This window comes from Malus domestica, chromosome 10 (assembly GCF_042453785.1).
Source record: "Malus domestica chromosome 10, GDT2T_hap1".
Classification (NCBI taxonomy): Eukaryota; Viridiplantae; Streptophyta; class Magnoliopsida; order Rosales; family Rosaceae; genus Malus; species Malus domestica.
The window spans coordinates 7,289,650-7,313,499 of record NC_091670.1 but is presented as its reverse complement, the minus strand read 5'-3'; the positions used below and the strand labels follow the sequence as shown (position 1 = coordinate 7,313,499).

General features: G+C 41.4%; 1 protein-coding gene across 1 annotated transcript; it reads right to left on the bottom strand.

The window, feature by feature from the left end:
• Positions 1-705: 705 nt before the first annotated feature.
• LOC103412048 (gamma-glutamyl peptidase 5-like) lies at positions 706-6,161 on the bottom strand. The gene is made up of 4 exons (XM_008350653.4): positions 5,574-6,161; positions 1,558-1,710; positions 1,239-1,406; positions 706-1,027 (listed from the first exon to the last, which is right to left on the bottom strand). The coding sequence occupies exons 1-4, from the start codon at positions 5,880-5,882 to the stop codon at positions 926-928; spliced, it is 732 nt and encodes a 243-aa protein (XP_008348875.1). The 5' UTR covers positions 5,883-6,161; the 3' UTR covers positions 706-925.
• Between the last annotated feature and the right edge of the window lie 17,689 nt (positions 6,162-23,850).

The following is a 23,850-nucleotide window of genomic DNA, read 5'->3' as shown; positions in this document are numbered from 1 at the left end:
TTCATAGTTATATTACATTCCCGTAAAGTAGAGTCATTAGCAGCGGAATGGGCGATTTTTAAAGAACTCAATCGAAGTCTAATGGTGAACTTAATTGAGTTGAGAACCACCGCAGTGTGTTGACATGAGTTATTGAATCTACGGTTGTTCCACTTCCTCCAAACATAATACACTGTAGCAGCAAGATTTAACTTCAAAACTATTGACGATAGAGATTTTCCCTTGCAACGGCTGCCCACATGACAAAAAGAGGCCAAGGGAGCCTTAGCCAGGGGACACCGCAATTGAATAGCATCAAGGATGAAATATCATCGGTAAAAGGATTCTCAAAGAAGAGGTGGCAATGAGACTCATAGCAATAGAGCAGAGTATGCAAGTGACAGGAACTAACGGAGCAAAACTCAAAATTCTATCCATAGTAGAAAGCTTGCATTTAATAAAGTCAATACGAATAATGTTCTAACGAGTATCAATTTCACATCAGAAAAAACAAAATCTGCATGTGCTTATAAGTAGTTAAGCTATTTTTCATATTGCTTATTAATTTTACAGAGAAACCTCAACTTCCTTCATGTCTACCCAAATTGGTTTAGACCATAATATTTCTAGGCCTGGGATGTCGCCCATCTGAACCATTCTAGGATGTTTGTTACTCTGAAAATTCCGTCGCCCATTTGTCAATTATATTGTACTACTTCAGTGAGATGATTAGAAAATGCAATGATTTTATTAGCAAAATTAAGCAACTTTGCAAATTTTCCTTCAAATTAAACTTGATAACATCTTAATTCTTAAGTTGCCAACCTGAACACAGTTACCAACCTATCAAACTGTGAAAACTAAGCACCCTTTCTTAGCCTCTCCTCAAAACACAACATTTCTACACTTAATTTCTTCTCTCTCATAAATAATTAGTCATTTATCATCATAATTCCCCCTTGAGAAAGCTTCTGCAAACCCTCTTCCATGTCTCTCTGTCTGGTTGACATGCCTCCACCTTGGCCTTCAATTCTTCAGCTTCCGAGACCTGAAACCAAATCCACAAGAACAAATTGTGTAATCAAATTAAACTGTTGCATGGCTTGTTAACTAGCTGAACATTCAAAAGGATAGCGATTTTGGTACTCCCAGTTTAGCGTTTGGCCCGCCAAACCCAATATTTATAGAATTTCTACTTTCACATCAGAGTGCCAAAATCGTTATCCTTGGAAATCTTTTTTATAGATATATATATTTACCAAGATGTATTCGAGTTTGGCAAGGCGATCGATAAGATTGAGAAGAATATCTTTGGTGTACTCAGGGTGGCCTTGGATGCCCATCATGTGATCTCCATACTTAAACATCTCCACACCGGTCTTATCCGACCATGCAATCAACTCTGCCTTAGGAGGAAGTTCCCACACCTTTTTTTTTTTTTTTTTTTTTTTTCAAATGAGAATAAACATGAATTTATTTATTAAATTTGAGTTTCATGCATGGTAAACCGTAAATACTGAAGTATTCAGCAGGAAATTCAAATCTATACATTCGACAACGACGGAGAAGCATACACACCTCATCTTGGTGGATTTCATATATGGAGAGAAGAGCTGGAACGTTGAGAGAGGAGAAGGCCTTGGATGATGGTGACAAGTGGACGGTTCGGATTCCGATATCCCAGCCTGTGATGGCTCTACCAGATTTTCCTCCCAGTGCACGGCTCAATATCTAATCAAAATCATATATAGAGAGTAGATAAAGACAGCTCATTGAGGAGGACATAACAAGAAATGTGGCATTAGTTTAAAGGGTGGGATAAGGAGTTGACAGATGAACCATCTAAATAATTAATAGAATTGACATATATTGGGTCCTAGAAAAGCAATACAACGAACTAAATTCTCACTTCCTTTTATTAATCCTAATGTTTTGTCACATTAAGTGGATTCTGCGTATATTCCACAATATCGCAATATTTCATCATAAACTCGTTTACTAATCCATAATCAGAATAAGAATAATACGAATTCCGTATAAATTATTTATAACGCATGTCTGATATAAGGGCAGCGGCCATGGACAGAAGAGGATATCATCGGTCAGACATCCCATATATCAGGTAGTGGATGGTGAAGTGATTCCTCCACGAGGAGAAACTGAATCGCTCTAAATAAAGGCAAAGTTGCATGGAATTAGTTTATTTCTAACGTGTGAATGTAGTGTTGGACACCTTTATCTCACGCTCATATATGAGAATGGGGGGCAATGCGAAACCATGCAATAAGCACCCCAAAACACCCTAAAGCTAAAAGCCAAAAACCAAAAGCTAAAAGCCATAAGCACAGCACGTTTTCCATCAAGGTTAGCCACCGACAAGTTACAAAACGGGAAAAGCACACAGAAAACAACCACGAGCTTAAAAAGCATTTCCAGATAGAACATGTCATGAAAACTTTCATAGATATTATATTAAATTCTGCCATCCTAATTTGAATCAATTCCACGTGTCTATCCTTTATCCTAATCCAATCAAATCATCCCCAGAATAGTATAGCCACCGAACTCATTAGGACAATGATTGTCTATCCTTCCACTTCTCGTATCCTCCCGTGCTCTTCTGTTTATGTGGTCACGGTTAAACCATGTCAATATTTTATATTACTATTCATTTTTGTTTTATTATATCTATAAAAAAACAATATAAAATGTTGAGGTAACTTAATTGTAATCACAAAAAATAAGAAGGTACGAGAAGTGGAAGGGCAGACAATCCTTGTCCAACTCGTTATCCATTAGAGCAAGTTCACCCCTAAAGACTTTACGCCAGCACCCAGCGCATTTATCCACTCAAGTGAACAATGATAGACCACAATGAACAGTAATAGACCAATGCATCTCCATCCCTAAAAAAAATAGCCTAGTTAATTTTATTAAAAAATTATTATTATTTATTATAAAATAATAATAATTTCTAACTTTATAAAAAAATTATTATTATTATTAAAATATTATTATTTTCTCATCTTCCACACCTCCTTTCCCTTCCATTTCTGCACGCCATCCACCCCTGCACTTCCTACATCTCATGCATCTCCTCACCTCCTGCATCTCCACATCTCAACAACTAACTCCTCTACAACATCTCCACACCTCCTGTCCTTCAACGCCGTCGATTCGTCCTCCTGCATTTCCACACCTCTGACGTCGTCGCTTCGTCCTCCCGTCGTTCTCCCTCCGTGGTTCCTTCCTTCTCGACATCCTCTCCCGCCTCGACCAGCTTCGCTCCTCAGCCTCCACAACAACTCCCTCTCTAGCGCAACTCCCTCTCTGACGTCATATGCCCTCCGACGCCACGCTAACGTCAGATAGGCCGGTCCCAAGGTCTGTCGATTTTAGGCCGGCATATGGACTGGCTTAGGCTGGGTGCCAGTCAATTTCACGGGCTGGAGTGAATTGACAAGGTGCCAGCCTGATTTTTTGACTGGATGCTGGGCTATTCCACCTCCGGTGGAACTGCTCTTAAACACACACACACACACACAAATGTATAGGGAATAATCTCCCTTCGAAACGTTCAACGTGCAACACAATAACCACAATAATGTCATGATAATCATTAAAAAATTAAAGCAATTTAAGCAAAACAAAAACAAATATGATCAGATATGATATTCTCCTTTTTTGGGGCCTATCTGACCGTTTGATGATGAATATATTAAGTAAATGCATGTAGCATAAGCAAGTCAAATCTAAGGGAAGTCAAAAGTTAGTGATAACAAAATGAGAACCAACGTTGGTTCTCCAATAATGTAATTAAATCGATAAGACTTAAGTAGGCATAGTGGCACACATCTAATCTTGCAACATTTAGTGGCCTTATGGATATACTGTACTACTCATATATTTTTGTCAACACACACAAACATATTACATATAATATATATAAGTTCTCTTCCGTTGAGAGATTCATCGAGTAAACACTAATATAACTACTATTTAATTCATGGTTATAGTTTCGAATTTGAATGACTTTTAATACATATATCTTTGATGGAAACCTAAAAATTAAACAATTGAATTGTTAAAATACAATGTACAGTGGACTTTACGAAAGATCCCTTAAATAAAAGGAGACTATAAATAGTGGAACAGAACGAAGCGTTTTAATCAATGGCCAAATTTTGACTTGGTGCGAGATAGAGAGAAGAAGAGTGGAACCCCTATGACCTGTGCTTAGCTCCAAATCACCGGTAGGTCCCCCACTGGATGTGAGCAAAATTGCTGGAAGAGAGTATTTTTGAGACATCACAATAACTATGATGTATGCTTATTATACATGTAATTATTTGTCACGTGTCCTTTCAATTATCTTTAGTTAACATTCATATTAAATGTTACTTTATCAGTTTTGTAAAAAATTAACCAAGATTAAGTAAAAAACATATGGCAAATGATCACCAAGATTTATGGTGGTGGTGTTTAGCAAAAACGCTTCCTCGTTGAAATGTCACTTCAAGTGTGAAGTGATGCTGCAAACATGTTTCCTTAACGTTGACGGTATTTAGGTTAAAATTAAGTTAACAAAACATATATCATGTGATAAGTCATAGTCATAGTATTAATTCTCACAAAAATGATCACGATAGTTGAAATTAATTTGACATGAACATTACAAACTAAATATCTAAGAAACTGTTACAGCGTCACGCACGATAACACAAAACTTTTTTATATTTCATTCTATTCGTACAAGTGACGTGTATACAGCTAAAACTGTCAACTATAAAACCTCACATACCCGATATATTAGTTTTTCTTACTTAAACAAGTATTTTCTTAGCAGATGACAAAAATAATAATGTTTATACATTTTGGAACAGGTTTGATCTTCACCGACTTCTCATGTCTTAACAACTATTTAACATACGAACGTTATCTCTCTAAAAATCATTATTTTGTGGGACCAAATAGTATTAGGTCACAAGACGACTAATTAGTAAACGATATGAACGTTAATCGTGGAAGCTAAAAGTCATGATCGTACGGTTACAGGACTACTGACAGCAAAGTTTCTCACTAAAACAAGACTTGGCTGCTGAATTGTTTCAAAACTTGGACATGTGTCCACATGGTATTGGGTATAAGCAGAAGTGAATTGTTTTAGTAGCCAAGTTAATTCCTTCCGTCTGATGGACCACACACCAAACTTCTCGAAGCAAGGGGTGGACTTAGCCTTGTAATAGATTAGCAATAATGTAATTCAAATTCATTTATGAAGAGAATCGAATCTAAAATCTCTAACTTATAACTGAAGAGGAATACCAATATTAATAGGCTTAACTTATTAATCACAATTAATCTCATGCCCATTAAAAGACGATTATACCCTTAATCTGAAGTAATGGAAAATCCCAGAGCCCAGCACGAAACAGTCTTTTCCCCACCTTATGTTCTTCCTAATATGATAATATGTGAAATGACCATAATATCCTTTCTTAAGAAAACCCAATTTTCCAAAAATACAAAAATAAAAAAAGTTGACAGAGATAAAGACAGAACGAAGAAAATATTGTTGGGAGGAGGAAGATTACCTGATGACCGAAGCAAATGCCGAGAACTTTTTTCTTGATGGAATCCAATTTCTGGAGGAGGGTGAGGAGCCTGCAGATCCAGGCATCATTGCCGTGGGCATCCCTGCTGCTTCCGGATATCACAAACCCATCAAAGCTTTCAAGCTCATCGTCCTCCGGAAACTCGCCGCGCGCCACCCGGTACAAGTCCCACGTCTCCCCCTCCTCCGCCAGCATTCTCAGAAACACCCCAAAATACCCCCCGTACGTCTTCTTCACAAACTCCGTGTCCTCTGCGCACAGAAGCACTGCAAATTTCTTCCCACCCATCTCTCTAGCTCTTTCTCTCGCTTCTCTCTCTCCCTCGCTCTAAAATTCTTAAATGCTTGGAAGGAGAGGGAGGATTAATTGGGTTTCCAAATGGGGTTTTGGAAAGAGATATTGCAATGCCTCTGGCTCTCCAAAAGAGGAAATTTTGAGAGAGAGAGAGAGAGAGAGAGAGAGGCTCTTCTCTGTCTTGATGTTGAGAGATGTGTGTTGAAATTCTTTGGACTTGCAATAGAGATTGCCAGAGCCCGATCCTTTTAAACTGGTGGGTTCTAGAAATGCTCACGTTTCGAACCCAAATTTACAATTTAACACCTGCTGTGGTTTACCAAAAATACCCCCTTCTATGCATAACGTTTAATTTCGTATTTTATTTTATTGGTGTTTAATTGTGTATCCATGCTGGTTACAGTGAATATAAATGAATGTGGCTGGCTTAATGGCCTCCATAAGGCAGATGAACTTTGTCACATTTCCCACCCTGTCAGTTTTATTCCACTACCTTCCCCAAGTTAAGGACTTCAAACCCCACAAAAATAAGACAGTCAAATTTGTAAATTGTCAAGTGATCTTTTACCACAATAGTAGAAAGGTGTTGAGCTCTTACATGACGTTGCGAGTTCAAACGCTGTCGGTGACTAATCTAACAAAATCTATCACTTGACAAAAAAGAAATGTAAATTAATTTTTTTAGCATATTTTGCATATGCGAATGGGGAATTTACAATTTTTTATTTTAAACCAATAAGGTATTGCGTCTAAGGAATTGTTTAGAAAATAAATTATATAAAAATAATCTCTTTTTTCTGTTTCGTATTCCTTTCGTGACCTTTTGACCTTGGAGGACTGGTGTGGTGTGTCGCGTGTTAAATGCAGATTGTTGGAGAATGGTGAATTGAAAATGATAATGATCAGTTTGGGAAGCTAGGCCTAAACGTTTTCTTTAATTTGTTCACATGTCACAATGATGGTATAACCATGCATCTAATTTATATTAAAATATTGGATTAATCTCAGTTTATTACCTTGAAATTTCTTGGTTTTCAAAATTTGGAATATCAAGTTTTTTTTGTCTTATAGTGGTATCTGAAGTCATAATTTTGGGACAGTTTCATACATCCGTTTTTGTTAAATTAACTGTTAACTAGTAATGTGGCACCCACGTGGACAATGATTGGAAGCCACATGACACTATGGGCCCACGTAGATATTAAAAAATTAAAAAATTAAAAATTTAAAAAATTAAATGTTAATAAAATTAAAAAAAATCTGGGAGCCCTCTCATACCTCACACCCTGCTCCTACCCAATGACTAAAATATCGATAATATCGGCGATATATCGCCGATCGCCGATATTATCGTTTTTTCAGAGACACCGATATTTTCCCACGTATCCCATTATCGTCAAAATATCGTGATATTATCGATAATATCGATAATATCGCGATATTATCGATAATATCGATAATATCGCGATATTATCGAAAAAGTCGTCGTGGCTCCGTCGTCGGAAAGGCAGCCGAGGCTGCGTTGTCCCAGCTGCCCAGATCTCTCTCTGCAATCCAGGCTCAGACCCAAGATCTGCGCCTTAACGATGCCGATTCCCCTGCTGTTGTCGAAGTCGCGGCGAAAGAGCTCGTAGAATGGATTGCAGTTGTAGATCCAGAACTCGTGGTCTGTCCCCACGGCGAAGCAGGCTTGGTCTTGGTTGAAGCAGACGTGGAACAGAGACGGAGGCGAGCGCGGCGCCGGCGGGGCAGGCTCCGGGGGGAGGAGGAGAATGGGTGGTTGTTATGGAGGTTGAGGTTGGGGTTTGGGGGCGATTAGGGGTCGTGGTGGTCGTCGCTGGAGTTAACGACAGAGGTGGGGTTGTTGTCGGTGGGATCGGTGAGGAAGGCGGAGAAGGATTAAGAGAACTCGCCGGAAAGTTCCTGGGTTCGCCGACGAGGCGGAAGACGCGGACGAGGAGGAAGGCGAGGGAGGAGGAGAAGGCCATGTGGGAGAAGGATCGAGAAAGGTCTTTGTGCGTGTGTGTGGGACAAGGGAGAAGAGAAAAGGATCGAGAATTCGAGAGATCTGTGTGTTTGTTTGTGGGAGAAGGGAGAAGGGAGAGGGAGAAGAGAGAAGGATCCAGAGACGACTGACGTCTCTGTGTGCGTGTGTGCGTGTGTTGTTGTGCGTGTGTGGTATGCGTGTGTGGTGGCGTGTGTGATCCCTGTGTGTGCGTGTGTGTGTGTGTCGGTGGCGTGTGTGTGTGTGTAGGTGGTGTGTGACGGTGTGAGAAAAGAAAAACATCTAAATAATTCAACTTTTACAGCTTTTAAGAATGATACAATTTTCTACACTCACAATGTTTGCCAGCTCGCTATATAATCAACTTGATAATGTTAAATCCATCATGCAATGCATTTCCTTTCAAATTTTTGTGATAAAATAATAGATAATTGACTAAATAAACATCCTGCAAAGTTTCAATAAAAATTTCCAAGTTTTTCTTACAATTTCCGTGGTTTCCATATTATTTTTATCGATATCGATATTATCCCGATATTTCCATCGATATTTTCGTGTTTTCGGACTACCGATATTTCCGATATCATCGATATTTAATACCTTGCTCCTACCTAACCCTCCCTCCCTTCTCTCTCCACAGTCGCCGCCTGTGGATGCAAATCTCCGTTATCTTCTTCTTGGACAAAATTGCACCTACAAATCAAATAACACCTTAGGTCAAGGCCAAGAGCTTCACGTGCCCACGATGAATTAAAGGGGGGGCGGGGGTTTTGGCCGAATAACCTCTAATGCCAAAGTTGGAATTTTGAGGGGAAAATGTTTAGAGAATTTAGAGAATTTTGCAAGAGAGTTGGGATTGAGTTTTGGAGAAAATGAGTGTGTTTATATAGGGGTGTGGCTAGCCCATTTGGGAGGATGAGGATCGGCCACTTGGATAGTTTTTTGGGTGAGATTCATGATTTGTTAGCTAATTAATATAATTAGAAATGAATGATTTGGAGGTTACCTTGTGGAGAAGATTTGATGAGGATGGATAAAATAGGTTTTGAATAAATACCTATTTTGGGCACTTTTGACTTGATTGAGGGATGATTACCCACTGCTTGCGAGTAGAAATCCCAGTATGCTTTGAGGGTAATCTTGTCCTTTTCACAAAAAAATCCACTTGTCACCTTCATATTTTTCTTGATTATTTTTGGCTCCAAAAATGCCCCCACATTTGTTGGGCTGCTCGCAGGAAAGGACATCAAGTGTAGAAATCTTCTTGCTTTGGGAAACATATGATTATTTCCTATTTTGATGTAGATTCCCTTTTTAATAGGAAATTAGATCCTTCTAGAAAAGGGAAATAAATTTCTCTCAAAGCCTATTTAAGTATACCTTAAGTAAATGATTAAATCAACTTTAGAGAGCAATTTATTCTACCCTACAAGAGAGAGAAAAATAGAGGATATTTGTTCCCCCTCCCCTAGCAATCTTCTACACTTGCTCGTGCAAAGGACCGTCTTTTGTTGCTTTCTTAGTCTTCTCTGCACCGCATTGAGGTAAGAAAATTTTAATTTTCCTTGTCTTTTTCTTAGATAGTGCTGTTGCGGGGCAGCCGTCATGGTGGTGCACGTTGGCTGGTAGGGGCCAAAAGTCAGCTCGGCATGGGCCAAAAAGGTGTTGTGGAAGGAACCACTGCTTGGGCTGCTTGGCTTGGCTAGAGCCAAGGGCAGCTTGTGCGGCTGGGGCCGCGGATTAAGTGTTGGGGCGTAGTGCAAGGCGAGCTGTATGGCTCATGTCCTTTAGGCTCTTTGACCTGATGCGGGCCAGGCCTGTGATTGAGAGAAATAAGGAGGTTGCGAGCCTCATGGGCTGCTGGAATGCGGGCCTCATGGGCTGATGGAATGCAGACCTCTTGCCTGCTGGTCTGAGAGAAAAAAATGAGAGAAAAGCTAGAATGGGTTGAGTTCTCCTGCTGAGTACCGTGAATGGTGTTGGCTGCTTAGTCATTTTCACCTTGAGAAAGGTAGGTTGCTCCCGAGATATGAGGTAAAGAAGATCAAGGCGAATGCATTGGCTTATCTGATAGCTGTCGTGGAGCTTACTATGAATGAAGGTGGAAATAAGAGATCTTCCCTGCTTGCTCAAGAGATGCCAGTTGAGAAAAAACTGAAGACTTTCTCCGTTACTTGTGAGGGTCTGATTGCTCTAGAGAGGTTTGTGATTGACATGACTTTTTCCAATAGGAAGAAAAATGAGGCAGCTAGATCTGAGCCTGTGGCGCTTGCCATGTCAAGAATGGCTAATACGATTGCTGATAGGATTGCTCAGCGTAGAGGTCCTATCATGCCCTTAATGCCGAAAGTCTGTACCAAGACGTTTGTTGGAAGCTAAGTCCGGTTGACCTTTGGAGATGTTTGCTATTATGAAGAGCGATAAGGTAGACTTCACTGCTAAAGTGGAGCTAAGGCCCACTCCCTTTGTTGCTGAAACTGATTCGCCTGTTGGGAATGAGGAGACTACTCGCATGGGCAGCTGTGAGAAATCCATTAAGCTTGCTTCTAGGGAAGCTTCCCCAAATATTGGAACTCCAAGGTGCACTGAAGATCAATGAAAGTTGGAAGAAATAAGTGGATGCGCTGTAACGCGTTCGTGTTGGTATGCTTGAGGAGAATGAGTAGCTGAAAGGTGAGAAGGTTGGGCTTGAGGCTTCGCTTGTTCAGAGTTAGGCTGATTTCTACAAGTTGGGTTATGTAGATCATCTCTTTGGTAAGCCGTTTAACTTCGAGTTTGCTGGGAAAACTTCGAAACTTTCTCTATTTCTCCGGAAGGCTTGCTTGCCTTTACTTTTGAGGCCTCCATTGGTTGGTGGAGTAGTCGGAGAGGTTGATGCCCAAGCTAGAGCAGCCTAGGGTGAAGCGCCGGATGATGCCGCTGTTGGGAACATTACGGTTGCTACAAGTGTGGCGGCCGAGTAGTCGTGAGATGCCCAAGCTGCTGAAGCGTAGTCTTCTAAGTAGCCTTAAGGATTTTCTTTGTTTTCCTTGTTGCTCTTGTTTTGCTTGAACTCATTTGACCTTTACTAGTCGTTTATCAATTTGCTAGAAAATTTAATAAACTTTCTTCCTTTGCTTTTCTTATTTTTCGCTTTTTTAGTTCATGCCTTAACCTTAGACTTTCTAGTGCCAGGCATACTACTTTTTTATAAGTAGACAGGCCCGCGTAGCCTATGTAGTCGTAGGTGTTGGTGTAGAACTTTGCAAAGTTGTTAGCTATAGGGTTGGCAGCTGGACGCTTTACTTACAGAAGCAGACAAGTCCGCGTAACCACTAGGCAGTTAACCTTGGTTTTCTCCAATTCCGTAGGTTGCGTAGCAAGTAACACAACACTTTAGGACTTGGTGTATGTTGTTCTGTGCTCGGCAAAGGTGAAGCTTTATCAACTACGTAGCATATTGGCAGTGGATAAAGCTTCGTATATGCACGCTAGCTTGTTTAACCTTTCACAAAAATGTGCAGTTGTATAAGTCTGGCGCGACTTTACTGCTCGAATGGTAAGTCATTGGCTGTCTTATTGAAATCGTAGGCTACCTTAGTGCACTCGGTAGCAGCTTTAGGGTTCCAGGGTAGCCGTTTATAAGGTGTACTGCGTAATGTGCCCCCTCTGTCTCTAGGGCCCGGTTCCTCGCGGATTACGCCAAGAGACCCAAAATCCTTCAGTTAGTTAAGCCTTGAAAAAGACCATTGTGGCTACTTTTAGGAATCCTGATGCAAGCCATAGTGCATTTAGTTATATTAGGGCAGCCTGGCTCATCCACGTCTGGATATTCGAAGTGTATGTTTATCCTCCCCCTTGGAGAGCAAACCCATGTGGGTGTCGGGAAATTAGTTTACCCTCTTACACTGGAGAGCAATTAGTTTATCCTCTCGCACTGGAGAGCAAACCCAGTTGGGTGTTGGGGAATTGGTTTACCCTCTCACACTGGAGAACATGGTTGGAACCTCGGGGGGGGGGGGGGGAATAATTCTTGCGATGGGTCCTTAAGAAGGGCGATCTTTTTTTGAAGTGCAGTGCAGGAGTGATCAGTTGTTGTAAGCATGCAGCCGAGTGAAGTTGCAGATTACTTTTGAATTCTTCATTGAAAAACGAGTGAAACGAACGAGAACTTAGCTGTGAGGTACGAACTACATAACAACTGGATAGTTTTTGGCTTGTGAGGTGGTGCCCGTCGAGCTGCTTGAGTCTTTGGGCTTTGATGTAGCGAGAGGTTACACATCGTACTTCCTAAGATTGTGGGCGTTCTACTGTTTTTCGATCTCTTTGTCGTTCATGGTGACAATGGCATAATTACCCTTGCCGCCTACTCTGTTAATCTTGTACGGACCTTCCTAGATGAGATCTATCTTTTCGGAACCTTCTTTGCGGGCAGTGATGAAGGCTTTTCTTAGGACTAAATCTCCGTGCTAGAACTGCCAGATCTTGCCTTTTTTGTTGTAGTTAGAGAGAACCTGCTACTGGTAGGCTGCGATGTAGGTGATAGTCTGCTCGTGATTCTCCTCTGCTAGATCTATGTTTGTGGCCATCTCCTTATTATTTTGCTCAATGCTTGGTAATAGAGTGCTAATACTTGGCACGATGACATCGGGTTGAATGATTGCCTTTGAACTAAATGCCAAAGAGAAATGAGTCTCACCAATGACTCGTCGTTTGGTCGTGTAATATGCCTATAAACATCCGAGGAGTTCATCTGGCCATTTTCCCTTCTTTACGGAGAGGGATTGCTTGAGGCAGTCAATGATCGTCTTGTTGGATGCTTTGGCCTGCATATTGCCTTGAGGATATCTCGGTGTGGACATGTGCTGCTTGATACCATACTTTTGGAAGAACTTCGCCAGATCTTTTCCCACGAACTGTGGGCCATTATCGGTGACGATGGATTGAGGGATGCTAAATTGGCAAATGATGTTCCTCTGTATGAAGCACTCATGTCCGTCTGAGTCGTGGTTGTCATGGACTCTGCTTCTACCTATTTGGTGAAGTAGTCGGTTACCACGATCATCATGCCTCTGCCCCTAGTAGCCGGTGATATTGGTCATACCAAGTTGATTGTTCACTGCATGAACAGCCAATGACTCGTCTGCGGGTGTAGTTTACTGGCAGGTAGTGATGGTACAGGCTTGTAGCATTGGCAACGGTCTCACTTTTGTACTAACTTCTCAGCATCTTGGTGCATGGTAAGCCAGTGGTAGTATACATTTAGAGCCTTCTGTGCTAAGAATCGGCCTCTGGAGTGATTTCCACAAACGCCTTCATGAATTAAGCTTAGAACATTTAGGTCATGGGAATGCGCTAGGCAGCGGAGATGTGGTGTGACAACCCGTCCCAAATTTTATTATTTTATAAATTTTAAAAGCGTGATTTTACAAAAATACCCTAGAAGTGAAGGTGTTGACCTTTATTGGCCAACGCGTAGGGAAACGTACTAAATATTCTTGTAGTGTATTCCTGATGTATTCAACGATACAAATGCGTGAACGCAAGTAGAAGTGAATTTGGAGTTACAGTTAAAGTTTTGTGAAGCTACAAACCGAATGTATTTTGAAGAAATGATTTATCCTAAGAATATTATATTATTTTGTACTAAATGATTGGGCCATATGGGTGTGGCTGAGAAGAGGGCATCGAAGAGAAGGAAATCAGAAGAAAAAGGGATTGGGCAAAGCTGCCCAATTTGGAAAAAGAGACAGAGACCGAATGGGGAGAGGAGAGAGGGGTTAGACCAATCAGAAAGCAAGAAAGGAGGGAAGGGAGAAGGGAGAGAAGTAGGGGAAAAAGGAAGAAACGGGTTTTCCCCAACCCGTGCACCCGCGCACCCATCTCTATTTTTCCGACGATTTTCACCGGATTTCTCACAAATTGGATCAAGGTACCACTCCCAATCAACACCTAGACCTTCCCTCTTCATGTTTCACCCCAAAAATCTTGAAATTTGGTAGTGATTTGGTGAAAAATGCACCCGTGGGTGCCTCGAGTTTGTGTTCGAAATCCTCCAGTTTTTGAAGCAATTTCTTCCAATAACTACCACCCCTAGCTTCCTCTTAAGGCCTAGAAGAAAGCCCAAACAAGTTTGGGAGCGGCAGAGCTGTTTTGGAGACTGTTTGGCACGGTTTGGATGAAATTGGAGCCTTTCCAGACCAAATTGGACTTGGCCGCAGGTATAAAGTTTACTCTACTAGGTGAGATCTTCATTTCTGTAAATTTTGATAATTTTTTGAAATAGTTAGATTTTTCGGCGAGCTGGGGCAGCCGACCGCCACCCACGGCGGCGAGTGCAGCGGCGCATGGCCGGTGAACCGCCAATGCTATTTTTAGGCCATAATTCATGTTATGAATTCAGTTTTGGTGAATGAATGACGTATGATGATCATTCGAACCTAAATTCGTTACGATACATGGTTAGGCCAAAATATGAATTGATGATCCGACCGTTGGATCGTCACCAAACTTTGATACGTGGTAGTACGTAATATTTGAAGAATTTAGGAATTTACAGAGTGGGAATCCGACGTATGGATCTCCTCGAATTGGATTTGTAAGTTCGTAAAAGAAAATGCTAACCGCCAATTGGTTTTGGCAATTGGCTGAGATCCGACTGTTGGATCGTTCTGAAACTTTAGTATGTTGTTCTAGAAGCATAATGTGGATCCTTGAAAGTTATGGATAGAGATATGATTTGTGGATCTTCTGGACCGAATTGCGTAGACTTATGTGCAATGTAAGTTATGTATTATATCAACGAGAATTCTGAGATATGGTTTGATAATTGGTCACAGGCGCCAATCATTTATGACGCCTCGATGTTTGTGCTAGGAAGTTGTAGCACGGACTCCAAGTGAGTGGATCTTTCCTTGTTCATCTTATGTTTCATGATTGATAATTTTATAAATGCTTTTAAATAAAACTGAGAAACTTATACCATGACATATATATATATATATATATATATATATTTATAAGTTATAAATTACTATGAGATGGTTGAGTTAGATTTCATCATGATATGCGTATTACTATAAATGATTATTGTGAACTACGAATGGCTTGATCCCTGTTTAGGGTACGTAGGCAGTCTAACGAGACATTAGATGCAGCCATATAAGAAATGAGATTAAATAGTCGAGACCATAGCCTAGTTTAAGGAATTGAGCAATGTGTGTGGGCTTTTGGTTTTCAATATATATTTATATACTTAATATTTTTCCAGAAATACGTTTAAATGAGATTATGCCTTGAATGCCATGCATATGAGTCTATAATTCGTATATGAATTGGTATATGATGCATTATATATAATTGTGGTGCGGTGAATTCTTTGAAGTGCAAAGGTGAATACAGGACGCTTAGGTAAGTTCAAGTAAGTATACGGTATTAGTTGAATTGATGGGGTTATGATATGACTACATTTACGCTTTTAGCAACTCCGACACTGTTGTACATGTTGCTTTAGTAGGCAACTCCGGCATTGTCGTACATGTTGCCTATGAGTCGTACATGTTGTATTAGATGCATTTAGAGCTCATAAACCTGCACCCTGGGTGATTGTGATTTAACCAGAGATATGACACAGGCCTGTATATAATGTCACATCCCGCACCCTATACTCACATTGGATCCAATTTAGGTGCACAGTCTTGTCGTACAGACCACTATAGGTGGTTCCGACTCGTAGGTGACTAGCGATTTATCGCATGGCTATCTTGATGTTCGTAGCATTGAGCATAACTATATTACACCCAATCATGTTGTACAGGTCACTAGAGGTGACTTCGATTTATATGCTAGCCATGATTGATGAGATATGTGATAAGATATGAATATGTCGTACAGGTCACTAGAGGTGACTTCGACTTATATGCTAGCCATGATTGATGAGATATGAATATGTCGTATAAGTCACTAGAGGTGACTCCGATTATTATATGCTAGCCATGATTGATGAGATATGAATATGTTGTATAGGTCACTAAAGGTGACTCCGACTATTATATGCTAGCCATAACTAATGAGATATGCGATGAGATATGAATATGTCGTATAGGTCACTAGAGGTGACTCCGACTATTATATGCTAGCCATGATTGATGAGATAACTGATGAGATATGAATATGTCGTATAGGTCATTAAAAGTGACTTCGACTATTATATGCTAGCCATAACTGATGAGATATGCGATGAGATCACTAGAGGTGACTCCGACTATTATATGCTAGCCATAACTGATGAGATGTGCAATGAGATATGAATATGTCGTATAGGTCACTAGAGGTGACTCCGACTTATATGCTAGCCATGATTGATGAGATATATGATGAGATATGAATATGTCGTATAGGTCACTAGAGGTGACTCCGACTTACATGCTAGTATATGTAACGAATACATGATGAGCTAGCCTAGGTGATGAAATATGAGAGGAACTGTTAATACGTGATGAGTTATGGATAAGTCGTATAGGTCACCTTAGGTGACTTCGACTTGTGTAATAATATGAGTTATTAATCGCATGATTATTTGACATTATTGATGAGATGCTGTGTTGTGGTACATTATGATTTCTTTAGAAACTATACAGGTGTTGTAGCGAGTGATTACATATTTTATATGTTTTCTATTAGTATTTCACTTATAGGGCCACTCATCCTTATCTTGTCTTTACCCTCTAGGTATTATTAGCTGAGTTTTATTATCACTAAAGATTCGCAGCGATTCTTAGTATCGGAGACTATTTTGAGGGTACGATTCTTAGTTCACTTTTCTGTACTTGCTTATGTTCTAACATCACGTGTAAAGTGGGTTCATTCCCGCTCACCAGTGCACTTTGGTATTTAGGCACTCTTAGGTTTAAATTTATTCACAAATTTCCACATCATCACACTTTATGGCTTCGTCACCTTCTAGGTATCGGCTAGCACAACTTGATTCGGAGTCCTAGTGGACATTCCTGGTCGGGGTGTGTCATGTGGTCCAGCGTATGATCTTCGAACCAGAATGTCGTTCCACATGTAGTAGCATGCTGCCTTTATTTGGAGCTTTCTAGACTCCAATCTTTCTATGGGGAGTGTGCCATTGACCATGTAATTTATAATGGAAACTTGCCAGTTTGGAGTTGTATTAACCTGTGACACCTTGGCTGCTGGCTCCGTCTTGGCTTGTCTAGATACTTCACCAGAATAGAGCATTTGAGTTGGTGGTCGATGGCCGAGCTTAGGCTAGCTAGTGCATCACCGTGAGTGTTGTTTGCTCACGGAACTTGAGTGAGGGTGTAAATCTGAAACGCCTCAAGTAATCTGGCTAGTGATTAGCTGGGAATCAAAATGAATTGCAAGCTTTTTCATCGCCAAGTCTTTTTCCATTTGGATGCCTGCTAGTAGGGCCTCGTACTCTGCTTCGTTGTTGGATGTTTTGAAGCCTAAAGTGATCGCCTGCTCGGGCATCGAACCATCTGGGATGACAAGGACCACGCTTATTCCCTAACTTTTATAGTTGGATACGCTGTTGACATGCAAATGCCAGAAGTCTCTATACGGTGAAGTAGGCGGGGTTAGGGCGTGCTTGGCTACCTCCGGGGCATCGTTGTGCCACTCTGTTGCATCGCTTAGGCTAAGCGTGAAGGCACGGTAGGGAGCCGTATAACTGGGGCCATGTTAAATGTAGCAGAAGATGTTCAACTGCCAGTATCGGGCCACTTTAGAGCTGAATTATAGAGCAAGGGTCGGTTGGGGCCGTATGACGCGCAGAAGGAAGTGGTGCTCAACTTGCCGGTACATGTTGCTCATATGTAGAATCTTCTAGGGTGATGAGGATAAAATTTGCTTCCAAGTGTCCTTCTAGTGTTCGTTTGCCTTTAGAGTGCCTTTTGAGCTGAGTTGCTGCATTCGTAAAAAAACTTTGTATTGCCAGTGTCTGAGCTTTTGTCGTCGCGCGTCTGGATTGGGCAAATTGTACGTCATGAGGATGACTGCGTGTGTCTAAAGGTATAACTTGAGCTTTCGGGTTGCAACAACTGTCGCCAAAGTTAGCTTTTGAATTTCTGGTAGCTGGTTTCAGCATTGAAGAGAGTTTTTGAACTGTGGAATACAGGTAGTTGGCCCCTAGCTCTTCTCGTATAAGGGTAAAGCTTATTGCTGCTTCAAATGCGGCTGCTTATCCAGTTAGACCTTGAATCTCCTTTAGAGTATTCAAGATCACTCAGATTTGCCTTGATTGTGCATTGGCGAACTTCATCCCAAAGTGCATGCCTCTTTGCCAGAGCGAAATAGCCTGCCAGAGTTAGATCTTCTTTCCTGATCAATTCTCCGAATAACATGTGGTTTAATGAGATTCATTTTTGGAAGGCTGCTCTAGTTATCGAGTCGTTGCATCCGACTATCTTTGCCTTCTTTGCTTCAAACCTCTTCACATAGTTGTGAAACTACTCATTTGGGTTCTTTGAATAAATGGTAGAACTTTTTCTTGATCGAGCGATATTATGAATAATCTTTGGTGAAAACCAAAGAAAATTTGTCGAAACTCTGAATGGATTGTGGTGACAGGGTGTAGAACCAATTGTGCACTTCACCTTGTACAATGATGGCGAATATCTTGCAAACGAGATCGTCATTGTTTCGATAGAGGATCATTGCGCTTCGGTAGTGCTTTAGGTGTCTTTTTGGGTCTTCATCCCTTTTGAAGGATGTGAAATGTGGCATGTTGAGCTTACATGGAGGCTTTGCCTGCTCAATCTCGTCCGTGAAGGGTGACCTATTTATGTTGGTTATGTCCCATCGTAGTGCCTCATTAGTGACCTTGTTATGTTGGAAATCGCGTAATTGCTCGGTCATGAACCTTTCTACTTTTTCCTGAATTTACCTTTGTTGGGTGGTAACAGAGCTTTTGGCTGCCCACTGTCATGACCTGCTGGTCTAGGTTGCTTTGTTAAGTGCTCGGCTCGTCTATACTGCGACTGCAGTGCATGTGTTTCGTTCCTAGCAGACAAGGGAATTCTTCATATGCTGCTGGTTGAACTTGAGCCGGACTAAGTGATTGCTTCTCTCGGTCATTCGTGCTGCCTACTCTGATGTGAGGTGGATGATGCTCCTTGCGGGTCTGGCCATAAATTAACACATCGTCTGGAAGGTTGCTCATGTTGACTATCAGAGTGTGGTCCCAACCGTGAATGTACGCTCGTCCGTGGGCCTAGTCGAGAGTGCACGCTCATTTGCGAGCTAAAACGGGAGTATACTTTATCTCGAGGGCCCAATCAGGAGTGTACAATGCCCGAATGCTCCGTTCGTGACTGGTCGAGTGGCTGCTTGCCGGGACGCTACTAGAGAGGTTCTTCATCTGCCATTGTCTTACTTCGGGACACCTTGTCTGGGGCACGTTGCATCTTGGTGCGTTGTAAGAGCTGATTCACCAAGGTCGTCTGCTGTGCAAGGGCGCTCGTTAATTTTATGACTTGTCGAGACAAGTGTTGTTCTCCTTTTGGGTTGGAAGAGTTTGGAAGGAATACATCTCCTTAAGTAGTGGAAGTGTGGTAGGCTCTGGCCGCGAGATTTGAATTGGGGAGTGTCAGATTCGTGGAGAAGTGTGGTGAGAATGCTCCGGGTTCAATTGTGGGCCCATAAATTTGAAGTTAGGACGGTTGAACTAATCTTGGGCCGACTTGGGCTGCTTAGAAGGCCACCGTAGTAGGCTGGGCTGTGGGAGTGGGTTGCTCGACGTGTGGAGCACATGGGTACGAGGCTAGGGCTCGGCTTAGCAACGCGTTAGGTTTAGGCTACTCAGGCCGACTCGGCTAGGGCTTGGGCCTTTGAAGGTTGAAATGGCACGGTTTGGGCTGTGGTTGTGGCACCGTGGGCCTTGCTGAGGGTGGCCACTGTGGTGCCTCGTGGGGGTGGTGCCGTTCCACTCATCGTTGTGTTGAGCCTTGTAGATCGTAGCGGTCCTAATTCTTGAACGTTGGAATTTCCATTTGTCAAGGTTTCTGAATCCCTTGCCATTGTACTTTTTTTTTTTACGTTTTATCGAAGAATTTTTAGAAATAAAAATTCCAAGAATAAGAAGGTACGAAAAATCTACAAGTGAACAAGAAAACGAAAAACCTAGATGTGAGAGTTTTTTACAAGTGCATGACTCAACTCTCAATGAAAACACCAATTTGTGGATGCAAATTCCCGTCTTCTTCTTCTTGGACAAATTTGCACCTACAAAACAAATAACACATTAGGTTAAGGCTAAGAGCCTCATGCACCCACTATGAATGGGGGGCTTTTGTTGAAGAAACTCCGATGCCAAAGTTAGAATTTTGAGGGAAAAGTGTTTGGAGAATTTAAAGAATTTTGCAAGAGAGTTGGAATTGAGTTTTGGAGAAAATGAGGGTGTTTATATAGGGGTGTAGTCGGCCTCTTTGGGAGGATGGGGACCGGCCACTTGGATGGTTTTTTGGGTAATATTCCTGATTTGTTAGCTAATTAATAAATTAATTGAGTAATAAATCAGTTAATCAGCTAATTAATATAATTAGAAATGAATGATTTGGGGGTTACCTTGTGGAGAAGATTTGATGAGGATGGATGAAATAGGTTTTGAATAAATACCTATTTTGGGCATTTTTGACTTTATTAAGGGATGACTGCCCACTGCTTGCACGTAGAAATCCCGGTGTGCCTCGAGGGTAATCTTGTTTTTTTTTTAATCCAAAAATCCATGTTTCGCCTCCATATTTTTCTTGATTATTTTTGGCTCCACACCACCGGCTTTATCCGCATTGACTTCACTCAATATATAGCTTCAAAACCAGTTTCCCATTGCCCAATTTCTCCAAAATCCTACCTCTCAAATCCATGTAGCCTTGACCCGAAACGATCCTAACTTCTTTCCCCATATCTCTATCTTTCCTCTTCTATTTCTTTTTCCAATTATTTTTATCCTTCTCGAATTCTCTTTCGAATTCACAAGAAACCCTAACCCATGGCTATTAGTACTTCGATATAATTCACAATTTTCACATCTTCCTTTGCATTTTTCCCAATCCATTTACCCGAGTACCACTTGTACCCAATAAGCAACGCCTTTCCGTAACCCCTACCGGCATCTCTTCATACTCCTTTAACCCCTATGATCCGACAACCACTCCAAATTGTCTTTAAACTTTTGCAGTAGCGTATCCTCCACGAATATAGATATGGTAGCTTATAGTACCCCAACCGCTCCCGATTCTTGGATTCCTTTTTCTCACGGAGATTAATACCGTACGAAATCTTGGCGTCGGGCTCGTCGTTGACCGAAAATGTCTTGACCTTGAACTGGAGCTTGTGGCCGTTGGGCTCAGTGATGGGGAGCTTCATGTTCTTTATCTTCTTTTGGGGCCGGTGGAAGGCGTAGAAGAGAGAAGGGATGAAGGGTAGGGCGGGCGTAGGGGAGGGAGGGAGAGAGGGTTAGGTGTGAGGTAAGAGAGGACGCTCAGACTTTTTTTTAATATCCACGTGGGCCCATATTGACACGTGGCACTCAGTCATTGTCTATGTGGATGCCACGTCACTACATAACGGCTGATTTAATAGTAACCTTAACGGATGTATGAACCTGTCCAAAAATTATGAATTAGGTACCATTCTGGGACGAAAAAAACTTGATGTACCAAATGTTGAAAACCAAGAAACTTCAAGGTAGTAAACTGAGATTAACCCTAAAATCTTTCTTATTATTACAGGACATTTGCATCTATCTACTAATTTATGTAACTTTTGAGCCATTGATTACTCATGTCATTCATTTCTCAATTGATTAGATGATTAGTTTTTCCTATTAAACTAAGAATATTTATGTTGTAAGATCCCATATCGTCCAGGGAAGTGGATCCTGTAAGCCTTATATGTATATATTCCCATCTCTACCTAGCACGAGGCCTTTTGGGAGATCACTGACTTTGGGTTTCATCGGAACTCTAAAGTTACGCAAGAAAGGGGCCAGAGCATTCCTAGGATGAGTGACCCATTATGAAGTTTTGCTCGCGTGAGTTCCCAGAAACAAAACCATGAGGGCGTGGTTGGCACTTAAAGTTAACAATGTCGTGCTACAGGGGAGTCGAGCCCGGGATGTGGTGGACCCCTGGTTGGGGTGTGACAATTTGGTATCAGAGCCAATCCCTGGCTGGAAGTGTGCCAATGAGGACGTCGGGTCCTTAAGGGGGTGGATTGTAAGATCCCAATCGCCCAGGGGAGTGGATCCTGTAAGCCTTATATGTATATTCCCATCTCTACCTAGCACGAGGCCTTTTGGGAGCTCATTGGCTTCGGGATCCATCGGAACTCCAAAGCTAAGCGAGTTCGCGTGAGAGCAATCCCATGATGGGTGACCCTAGGCCTTTTGGGAGCTCACTGGCTTTGGGTTCCATCTTAACTCCAAAGTTAAGCGAGTTCGCGCGAGAGCAATCCTATGATGGGTGACCCTAGGCCTTTTGGGAGCTCACTGGCTTCGGGTTCCATCGGAACTCCAAAGTTAAGCGAGTTTGTGCGAGAGCAATCCCACACTGGGAAGTTCTAGTGTGAGTTCCCAAAAACAAAATCGTGAGGGTGTGGTCGAGGCCCAAAACGGACAATATCGTGCTACGGTGGAGTCGAGCCCAGGATATGGTGGGGGCCTGGGTTGGGATATGAAAATTTGGTATTAGAACCAATCCCTGGCTGGAAGTGTGCCGACGAGTACTTCGGGCCCCTAAGGGGGGTGGATTATAAGATCCCACATTGCCTAGGGGAGTGAATCCTGTAATCCTTATATGTATATTCCCATCTCTACCTAGCACGAGGCCTTTTGGGAGCTCACTGGCTTCGGGTTCCATCGGAACTCCAAATTTAAAAGAGTTCGCGCGAGAGTAATCCCATGATGGGTGACCCACTAGGAAGTTCTCATGTAAGTTCCCAGAAACAAAACCGTGAGGGTGTGGTCGGGGCCCAAAGCGGACAATATCGTGCTACGGTGGAGTCGAGCTCGGAATGTGGTGGGAGCCCGGGCCGGGATGTGACATATGTAAATTGATAGGATAGCCGAATCCCACTATATAAAGGCGTCTTCAGTAAAACTTGTGTGAGGTTTAGACCATCTCCAAAGGAAATGTCAAAAATGTCTCATAGACATATAACGGTAACAAATGACATACGATTCACTCTAAATAAGATGTCAAAGATGACATGGAAAAGAATGCGAAACTGACATGGACAAAGAGATGTCAAATTTGAAGCTACCGTCAAATTTGATTTTTGCTATTTCCAAAGGCATTCCACTTGTCTTACCTGAAATGCTAGCATATTTAAGTATTATTTTATTATTTTTAAACTAACAACAACCCAACTTTTATTATTTTTGTTTAAAAAAACATATATGAAGCAATAAGGTTTGGCATACCGGGTGAAAGGAAAATATTGATAATATGTCAAATTGCCAAGTCAGCCATCAAATTTAAATTTGATGTTTTGAATTTGACATCTCATTTAGAGATACTCTTAACTTACCATTGGACTATGTTGAGTGGCAGTGCCACACCATTCATAGCTTGCCATGTGTTAAACTTTAAATATTTTTTTTTGAGATTTAAAGCTTTATAAGTAAAACAAAAAACAAAAACAAAATAAAAAGAATCAAAAAAGGAAAATTTGTACAGTGAAACTATGAAATCAACTATTTCTTATACAATTCATCTAAAAATGGAGTATATTCGAATTTCAGGAAGAAACTTAATTTACGAATCTGTTAATCAATAAAGATTATCTTTTTTATCAGCAAAACAATTGATTAGAAATCTAAAGGATCGTGCCCTAGCAGAGAGAACAGTCAGATAGATTAAGCTCTAAGCTAGCTAACACAAAAGCTAGACAATATAACAAACCAAAATGTTAAAATTGTTCGCTGCAGGACAAGGAAGACCATCAGAC